Source organism: Danio rerio, chromosome 18 (genome assembly GCF_052040795.2).
Source record: "Danio rerio strain M-AB ecotype USA chromosome 18, GRCz13ab, whole genome shotgun sequence".
Lineage (NCBI taxonomy): Eukaryota > Metazoa > Chordata > Actinopteri > Cypriniformes > Danionidae > Danio > Danio rerio.
Window position 1 is genome coordinate 24,461,588 of NC_141038.1, and position 10,913 is coordinate 24,472,500.

The 10,913-nt window shown below is 33.4% G+C and overlaps 1 protein-coding gene across 2 annotated transcripts in view; it reads left to right on the forward strand.

The window, feature by feature from the left end:
- gnao1a (guanine nucleotide binding protein (G protein), alpha activating activity polypeptide O, a) overlaps positions 1–10,913 on the forward strand; it is a 173,714-nt gene that overhangs the window by 149,908 nt on the left and 12,893 nt on the right. The window contains exons 7-8 of one of the 2 annotated variants that reach the window (XM_087291761.1): positions 5,433–5,586; positions 7,294–8,075. Of the exons in view, the coding sequence (XP_087147887.1) occupies positions 5,433–5,586; positions 7,294–7,481 (342 nt within the window). The 3' untranslated portion in view covers positions 7,482–8,075. 2 annotated transcript variants of the gene reach the window in all.

Consider the following 10,913-nt stretch of genomic DNA (forward strand, 5'->3'; position numbering starts at 1 on the left):
CACAATTTTGGTGCAGCCACAGCAAAAGCCCGATGCCCTCTGAGCTTTCGACTTGTCCTGGGCACACCCAGGAGGAGCTGGTCGGCTTACCTGAGCAAACAAGAAGGTGTGTAGGGACAGAGAAGCTCAGAGAGATAAAGGGGTGCAGCACCATTCAGACACTTAAAAACAAATAAAAGTAACTTAAAATGGATCCTGAAATGCACGGGAATCCAGTGAAGAGAAGATAAAACCGGGGAAATGTGCTCGTATTCGCGTGTGCCAGTTTAAAGATGCTCAGCTGCATTTTAACCAAGTTGCAAGTCGAGAAATAGTAGACTGACTCACCACAAAATAAAGGGCATTACAGTAGTCCAAGCGGGAGGTTATAAAGGCATGGATTACTGTTTGAAAATGCTTGTGTGATACATGCTTAATTTTGGCCAGTTGCCTTACGTGAAAGAAGGTTAGCGCTTCTTTTCATACTTTAGCCTCCACATCAAAGTTCCTGAATGCAAAAAAGTCAAGGTGCTCCAGGATTGGCCATCCTAGTCACCAGATTTGAGCATTATTGAGCATGTCTGGGGTAAGATGAAGGAAGAGGCACTGAAGATGATTCCAAAGAATTGATGAACTCTGGGAGTCCTGCAAGAAGCCTTTATTTGGCATAAGTGATTTGAAACTTGAATAGGCAACAGGACTTTTGTCAGGTAGTGTATATGTGGTGCTGTAATCAAACAGACAGATCTGCATGAGACACTCAAATCAAAAATGAATGCAGAGGGCGTGCACATGAAGTCCTTCCTTGACATAAACAAGCCAATGTGGTGCATTAAAAATATCTACCACATGTAACATGTTATTTAATTCAACGTCTCTGCGCTGGTCATCTGGTTGCTACAGCATGACCAGGTTTTGTTGTAAAGGTGATTATCTTAGCAGCATCTGCAACTAGGCATGGGACGATAACCATTTTCAAGCTATACCACGGTTTGAAAAAGTCAAGGTTTTAAAACCTCTGAATTTTTCTGTAATACCGCTCCTAAGGTATGTGTAAGAATTTATTTTGTTTTTTTAGTACAGCAGTATCTCCAGCAGATAAGATATCCAAAGATGCCATTTTAAATCGTAAAGAAATCTGTATTTTTGAAACTAAAGATGACAGCAGAAGTCTACGATTCATTTCATGATTTATCCTGACATGTTTATTGCTCCAAAGTATTACAAATCTTTTCTAATTTAAAAAGAAAATATTTTAGAGCAGTAATCACAATATTTTGATACCCTGAAACCGTGACATTTTTATCCAAGGTTATCACACAGTCAGAATCTTATACCGGCCCATGCCCATCTGCAACACAGCTCTGTAACGTGGTGACATCATTGTTTTCAAAAAGTGTCATTAACATAGCTAACCCAAAAAGCTCATTGAGCGCACCAACAACACTCAAAAGATCATAATAATTCCAAAATTTGTTGCCTTGTGGATGGGTTTAGCTAAGAATAATTGCAATTAACCAAATCCAAAATATTTTTTTGACTTAATATGTTTGTGTGCTGTGTATATTTATTTTGTATATATATAAATGCATACATGCTTGCATACATTTGAGAAAATTATTTATATTTAGATATAAAATAAATGTGTAAATGATAAAAATTATATATACATTTTAATATCCATGTAACAAAGTTTTGTGTAATTTTGTTTTTAAGTATGTATAATATATAAAATACACACATATGTTTGTCATGACCAACTTTTATTTTGAATTTGATTCATTGCAAATAATCTTTGCCAAATCAAATCAGACTTATGACAAATCATAACGCCAATTAATGTTTCATTTCTAAGCATAATTAACTTATTATTTAATTAACTTATAGTAGTGTGGCAATAAATCAAATTTCTTATTAGACAGATACTAGGACCCAGAAGGGAAGCTGATCCGGGGCGATATTACAAAGAAAAACAGCTGTGTATGATCACAGAATCCACAAGTCTTATTTCAGACCCATGAATTGATAATGTTATTTATGTCATTTACTTTTATTTATCTAGCCGTCTCACAAGGCTTTGTGAAATTTTAAGCCATAATCCGAAACCATACAGGCAAATATTGACTTCATAAATGAGCATAAATAGGCTAATAATCAACGTATCGTTTTGTCGGCAAGGTATATCAGCATTATTTTCCATGTCCGAGCAATCCTGATATTTACATTTCAAGCAGTTTTCATCTGCTCTATCGAATGCTCTAATAATATCGTGCATCCCTGTTTGTGACAATGCATGGACCGATCTGCATTGATCCACTGTTGTTTCATTGTGTGTATGTGTGTGAGAGTGTGAAGAGCAGTGCTTTCTGGGGGTGGTAAATGTGAGTGAAGTGGTGAAGTGTGGGGTTCTGGTGCATGTCCAGCTCCGCTCGGCTGCTCCTGTGGCCTCCAGCGGCCACCTCTGCATCTGCGTCTCTCCTTCAAAACGTCTCAGCTGCTCTCCTGTCATCTCTCGCCGTCGGCTTTCTTCTCTAACCAATCACTAAACAATCCAGCGCAGCTCTACAGACCGGCCTCCTTCCAAAGGTACGAAATTATCATCAGAATATATCTTCCTGTTCAAATGAGTTGGAAACAGTGTGTTAATGTTAATGAATAGTAACATGCGAAAAAAAAATGCTAGTGTTATCATTTTAGTGACGTTTTGGGGAAAGGGTGATTTTCTTATCAAGGGTGTCACTTATCAATTTTGTTGAGCTGAGCTATTGGGGTTTATAAAGGAATATATTGCTTTTTAATTGTTTTTCAGATCCCATTGACTCTAATTATTCTCAATGGATAGAAAATATATATATATATATTGGTTGCATTTTAAATGCTTTTAAATTATAACTATACATGTTGACTGAAAGTATATAGAAATAACTAACTTCTGGTAACTGACATGGTTCATCACATATTGAAGCAAATATGATATCATTTATTATTTTATGCAAGGATGAAAGTTATGTTGATTGGAATTGCATTACATCCTTATGAAAGTATCTAAGACGGACGAACACAAAAATGAACCATTTACTGTTGCAATAGTGTTTTGATTTTTTTCTGCTGTCATTAGCCAAGAATTTTATTTTATTGCACAAACCATCAGGAACAACAACACAATATAAAAGGTGAACATAAAAAAAAAAACTTTAATAAAATAAAATAAAATAAATAAAAATAAAATAAATAAATCCACAAAGCATAATGTACAGCATTTATACACCCAATGATCTTAGGATTAAAGAAGGGATACAAAAAAAAAAACACCATAATAATTGATACATATCTCATTTTTTTTTTTTTTTTTTTTTGCTTTTAAACAGTTTCCCAGTTTAAATGAGATCAAAATCGATTAAAAAAATTGGTAATGTGGGAAATGACTTAGCAAATTTCTGTTTGTGTATGTGAAATTTTGTCAAAATAAATTTAATAGATTTAACAATTCTTTTTATTTCTTTTTATAATAAAAATAATATTTTTTAAGTAAAATAATAACCAAGTTTTATCATTTTAAAAATATATTTTGCTAGATCCTTCCAGAAATAGTTTACAATATTGCATTCAAAAAATAATTGACAAAGGTTCTCTTTACAGAAACTACAGTTGTCTTCCATTTCAACGTACTTTGATAATAAAGATGTTGCTGGGTAAATTTTATGTAGTTTTTTTTATTAATTTCTTTAATTTTATTGTTAATAGAGTATTTGAAATATTATTCAAAACATCTACTTATTCAGCTCTATTCATTGAGTCATATATAGATGTCCTTATAATGGCTTCCTGGAAGCATAAATTACATCCATAATGGTGCTGTGTATGGGTGTTTCCCAGTGTTGGATTGCGGCTGGAAGGGCATCCGTTATGTCAAAACATATGCTGGATAAGTTGTCGGTTCATTCTGCTGCGGATGCTTTATTATCATGTATATTGTTAAATGCATGTTTAATTATCATATACACACACACACACACACACATATATATATATATATATATATATATATATATATATATATATATATATATATATATATATATATATATATATATATATAACATGATAATTATTGATGATAAAGCATGATACTGTGATATAATTTTTAATATTATGATTATAGTAAATTCTACTGACTATATGTAATACTTTGATGACCACTAGTTAACATTAAATTGCAACATTTCTTTTAGTCAACTGAATGTCAAAGGACATTTGGATTGTCATACAGATTTACAGTTTTTGACAGATTTTGTCATTATTAGGTGAAACATTTATTTAAGTGTTCACTTGTTGTAGTCGTTCATTTATATCAGATCTTTGCTGATTATTTTAATTGGCTGTTGCCAGCTAAAACTGGTCCACTGACCTCGTTTCCTCCCAAAATGATGGGACACATCAAAGAGCGAGTCACTGCTTCCAACTCTGAATTCATTACCATTCAGATGACAAACAAATAATGAGCAGAATAATGATTTATTAATTGCATATGGAAATAAGGACAGTGTATATCTGTACTCTTTTCCCTTTCTAATTAAAACGAGATTCATCATGACCAGATAAGTAATTAATTCTTTAGGTAGCCGATTATATTTCTGTTCTTTTTCTGGCTTCTTGGCTGTTTGTTAAATTTCCCTTTTTTTCCTGTTCTAGTCTTGCTTCATATTCTAATTTTGCACTCAAGGTGTTATTGCACCTGAATGTGTGTGTGTGAGTGTTGATAACAGCGTCTGAGAGTGAAGTGTGTCTGTTTGGCTTTACTTAGCTGTAGTTGGGGGATGTTTGGTGAGCATATCTGAAAAACCTCCTTTCAAATATATTTGGGACAGATTTTTAAAACAAATTTGGTATATTTCAATTCTATAATAAAAATAAAACACAAATGTGTTACACATTTCAATTTTGTTTTAATTTTAAATGTCTAATTTACAGAATAAAAAAAAAAGTTTTAGTCAAACACATTACTAGAAAATTAAATTGTAAATGCAAAGAAACTAAAAGTATTATATGTGTGTGTGTGTGTGTGTGTGTGTGTGTGTGTGTGTGTGTGTGTGTGTGTGTGTGTGTGTGTGTGTGTGTGTGTGTGTGTGTGTGTGTGTGTGTGTGTGTGTGTGTGTGTGTGTGTGTGTGTGTGTGTGTATATATATATATATATGTGTGTGTGTGTGTGTGTGTGTGTGTGTGTGTGTGTATATATATATATAAAATTATATATTTTTGAATGCAGCATAAATTCTACAACTCTAATATAACATCTAAAAATACATTTTGTAAATACAAATATTTTTAAAATAATATTTTTTACAAATATTATAAAACATATCTCCCAATTCATAAAGCTAAGTAAATGCGTATGTGTTTGTATTTGCATGTATGTAAGTGAAGTTAATATCATCGTTTTTTTTTTCCTGCAGAACCGCATGCACGAGTCCATGAAGCTTTTTGACAGCATCTGCAACAACAAATGGTTTACAAACACCTCCATCATTCTCTTTCTCAACAAGAAGGATATATTTGGGGACAAAATTAGGAAATCTCCCTTAAGTATCTGCTTTCCGGAATACACAGGTAAAGTCATTAACCTGAAGTTTAGCAGTATGTGTGAAAAAGAAAAAAAGGATGAATAGAAAAAGACAGAATAATTGATGAGGAGAGGAATGTCGAAGCACTCTCTCCAGAAGCCAATTAGCACAATAAATCTTCAGGAAAAGATGCATTCTGTTATTTTTGTGATTGGATTCACAGCCCTAATCAGAGCAGTCTGCGCTTCTGTATTTCCCAGCACTGTGAGTGGAAGCCAGCCAAAACAATCACCTGTTATTTCTTGCACATATATTTGTTTATTTTGGTAGATTTGAGCCTTTTGGTTTCCTCCATATCTGCTCCGAAAGTTTGCGGCAATTATAGTGAATGATGTAAATGGCAAACAGGTTGCACAAAAAGCCACAAATAAGTTGAGGAGACAGAAATATATATTTACTGAGCATGTGCTTATGTTTTTTTTTTTTTTTTGCTCACTTTTTTCCTTATATAAAAAATGTCACTTAGAATTTTGACTTCTAATGTAAACCGCAGTTGTATTAAAAACTGTAAGAACAACTACAATATTATTAGTAAAGGCTAAAATAACAACCTTTTATTTTAGATTTGTTTGTTTTTTTGGATATCTATAACAAATTAGACCATATAAATTTGTCCAGTAATATCAATAATATGAGTAATAAAAATAATAAATATGTCATAAAAATAACTTGCTGGGGTGCTAGAAAAAAAATTAAAATAACAGCCGTTGAATTACAAAAATATATTGTAAAATAGCAGATGTAAAGTTACAGAAATTTACTTAAATTTAAATTTCTGGTAAATTTCTGTCATTTAATGCCTGTTATTTTTCAATAAATTTCTGTAATTTAATGGCCTTTATTTTGCGTTAATTTTTTTTTTACTGGCACCCCAACTACTTCTACCAATAATAATAATAATAATAATAATAATAATAATAATAGGAAGAAGAAGAAGAAGAAGAAAATATTAAGGAAATCTAAAACAACACTTATTTTATTTTTTTTGGACAGATACAAGAATGAATACTGTATAAAAATATTCAATAAAATCAATATTAGTTTTAAAATAACAACAACTAATTATTAATCTTATGATAATAGCTTGATTTCTACTAGTACTTATACTATTATAAATAATAAAAATAATAAGAATACTAATGAGAATTTTAGAAACAAAAACTAATAAAAAAATTAAATTAATAAAGTACATAAAAACCATAAAAAATAAACTAAAGAGACTAATAAAGGGACTAAGCCGACAAGACAATGAATGAATGAATGAATGAATAAAGGATAATAATAATAATAATAACAAAGATACTATTAAAGTATGAACAAAAAATAAATTACTAAAACAGTTAGACAAGAAAGTATATAAATATAATAAAAACTCAATATTTTCAACATATACTAAAAAACATTCTTTTTATTTTAGACAAATAAAAGAAAGAATATCATATAAAATTATCCAACAATATTTACTTCTAAATATGCCATATTATTAAGATGCACATCATAATGTTTGCTTTTCCTTAATTGTTCAGTTTTCAATTTACAATTACCACCAATGCTTTTATTCTCTTTCCAACTTGCCCTCATTTAAAAAATTGACCTGTTTTTTTATAATGTCTACATTTCTTTGTATTTTTGTTATTTACTTTTCATTCATCTGCTGCTTTCCTACTCTGACCTAACACACTGTGTTCTGCAGGTTCGAACACGTTCGAGGAAGCGGTGAATTACATTCAGTCCCAATACGAGAGCAAGAACAAGTCAGTGGAAAAGGAGATCTACTCGCACATCACCTGCGCTACAGACACAGACAACATTCAGTTTGTTTTTGACGCCGTCACTGACGTCATCATAGCCAACAACCTGCGCTTCTGTGGCCTCTACTGAGTCTACGCACTGTTCTCCAAACAATCTCACATTTTCTCATAGTTTTATAATTTCCCAATATCCAGCAGGGCTTTTATAAGGTGACTCAAACTGACTCACTCTGGTAATAGTTTCCGTAGAAAGGCTCTTTAATTTATGGACTAAATTTAAACCAAAGGTCTGAACTCGCTTATTGATTTCGGTGCTATGTTACAAATATAGAAATGTCCTTCCTTACACCTTCCTGGAGATCAGGAGATATTTTGAGGGAACAAAATGGTGCCAAAGTTCCACTTCCTACTTTTTTCACATTTAGGGCAAGACACTGCAGGTAATTTTTTTTATTATTTTTTTTTATGCACCTTTTAGTTTTTGGTGCTTTCAATGTTTTTTTTTTCAGACTAATGTAAAGAAAACATCCAAAATAACACTTTTAAGAGTTTCTTTTGTTGAACTTTATCAATTTGTGTATTCCAATTTCAATCACAGAACTTTTTGCATACACTGAATAGTTTTACTCTATTTTTAAAGACTTTTACTCAGCAATGTGTTCATATATAATTCACCTGATTATATACAACACATTCTATTAATAAATGATTTATTTTTCTAAAATTTTCAGTATTTTTATAATTATGGAATAATAAAAAAAGATTCCAAAAGTCCCACTTCAAAAAAATGTTCGATTGTCTAATGTGTCATATTAAAGAAGAATTTAGAACTTCAGGTTTTTATGGCAGAAATTGGCACGCATTTAATTAATTAATGGACCATTTGCACATTTAAACAAGCAAATTTTACAAAATACAAATACAAAAAGTATATAAGTTAATCAAAAAAAAATAAAAATACTACCTGACAAAAGTTTGTTGTTGATCATTTGGAAAAGTGGTAGAAGGTCAATTATTTTCTGATGAATCATCTGTTGAACTGCATCCCAATCATCACTAATGCTGCAGAAGACCTATTGGAAACCGCATGGATCCGAGATTCTCATAGAAATCAGTCAAGTTTGGTAAAGGAAAAATCATGGTTTGGGATTACATTCATTATGGGCGCTTGCGAGAGATCTGCAGAGTGGATGGCAACATCAATAGCCGGAGGTATTAAAGGGCCATGAAACCCCCTCGTTTCAGCAGGGTGTTTTCACACCTCTACTTTGGAAAAAGTCAGAAAAGTTGGCGTGTCCAGCTCTGTTTAGGGGGGAGTGTCGGAGAAACTAAAGTGGGAGGGTGTGGGAGTGTCTATTTGGGCTCGCGCGAGTTTCAGAATCAAAATACACACACATACACACAGGAGAAAGTGATGGTGTTTAACCTACATGGACAACTGTAGTCGAATTATTTGTCAAATTATTAAATGTTGGACTTTAACAGCAGTTTGGATCTTTCATTCAGGGAATTCATTCATGCCCCTCGTGACAAACGAGATATTTGATTCGAGGATCTGCTCTAAGCGTGTATTTTTCATGCAATGTTTGATACCGCACGGCGAATGAGAGAAAAAAAACCTCTGCATTTCCCGGAAACTTAGATGCACACGGCAGGTAGCGTCAGAAAGCCGCGTGTGTTATTTCGGTCACAAAATGCGGTAAAACCCTACACGAGGTTAAAGTTTGGTTGTGGTGCTAACATGTTTGTACTCGGTGCAATAGTTAACTTAGTTCGATACGAACAAACTGAATAAACAAAGAGCACTGGTCGCTCACTTACCAAATCTGTAGAGACAGGACAATCACCAGCAACTAGAGCCGCATCTTTATTAAGAGAAGACTACAAGCGAATCCGGATCTCTGCGTTTGCAGATGAGAACAGCTCTCAGGTAAACAATAATCCTCCTTAGACACGTAAGTTATTGTTGTCAAGCGCCGCGTACACTGTTAATCCACACGTGACTCCAGATGAGCTCTCACAGAGAGAAAATGAAAACGAAACTTAACTGCAGCAAACTATAAAAGCAACACTTCACGCTTGTTTTGCCAACACAACGTGGCGTCTCTGTCGTGTAAACACGGTGAAAGTAATGAATATTAATGAAGTTGCACAATAGAGCACGCTGATTGGTTTGAACCAAGCCTTACTCATGCATTAATGCAACACACTGTAAGACGTAATAAGACACACTCTGGCACAGACGCCTAGTCTGCATGCTGGAATACAACGCTATTATGTCATGACCGTGACGCAGCTTCAAAAATTCGTTTCAAACCGGAAGTACGAATTTGCTTGAAATAACGCAAAAACAACCAATTTACACTTAGTGAAATATAGGTGTCCTTAAAGTGTTTTTAGCAGTGTGGGACACATATACGACTGTCAACAGCTCAAAAAATGTGTTTTGGTGTTTCGTGACCCTTTAAGACATTTGTGCTGCCCATTACATTACAAACCACAGGAGAGGGCAAATTCTTCAGCAGGATAGTGCTCCTTCTCATAGTTCAGCCTCAACAGCAAAGTTACTACAAGCAAAGAAGGTCAAGGTGCTCCAGGATTGGCCAGCCCAGTCACCAGAAATGAACATTATTGAGCATGTCTGGGGTAAGATTAAGGAAGAGTCATTGAAGATGAATCCAAAGAATCTTGATGAAATCTTTGCCATTTCAGATGACTTTATTAATAAGTGATTTGAGTCATTGCAGAGATGTGTGGATGCAGTCCTCCAAGCTCATGGGAGTCATACACAATATTCATTCTTTTTCTACTGCAGAATGACTTCACATTCTATACTGTCCATTATTTCTGTTAAGTGACAAGACTTTTGTCTAAGCAAAGTCACACCTTAATGTTTTAACTAAATAATTCAAAATTAAGGCATGGTCATATTTTACTTTGGTAAAATAAGCGTGATCTAGAGGCCTTTGCCTTTCATATAAGCCACTTCTGATTCCAAATGATCAACTAAGTCAAGTTATTATTTGTTGTTCCTAAAACTTGGATAGGCAACAAGATTTTAGTCAGGTAGTGTAAATGTTTCTTATTAACCAAATAATAGTTATAACTATTTTTATAACCCTTTTCACAGTACTTTCAGTGCCATCCCTTAAAACCCCATCTATGTTGTCCTCATTAGCCAGTATGCAAAGTTATAGCAGATTCAAAGAGGTTATATGGCAATATTTAAAAATCCACTGACTATGTAGGTGGCACTATTCTGATGTTCTATGTATTTCAGATGAATGCATTTTGGTTATGAATTCCAGGAATATTCACAAGCTGGCTCATATTACATGTGTTCTGAGTTGGCAGCAATCTCTGAGTGTTGATGAAACACCAGGCTTGACATTTACTTGGCATTTAGAAGAGAGTGCAAATGTCCAATGCCCTGAGCCAAACCACAAAAAATGTTAGCCTCCTAGCATCCTAAAAAACAACAGGACGTGTTGCTCTTCAAAATTGGATTTTGGACCTTTTAAACCAGACACCCAGGACATTACAAAGATGCAAAATTAGTCTT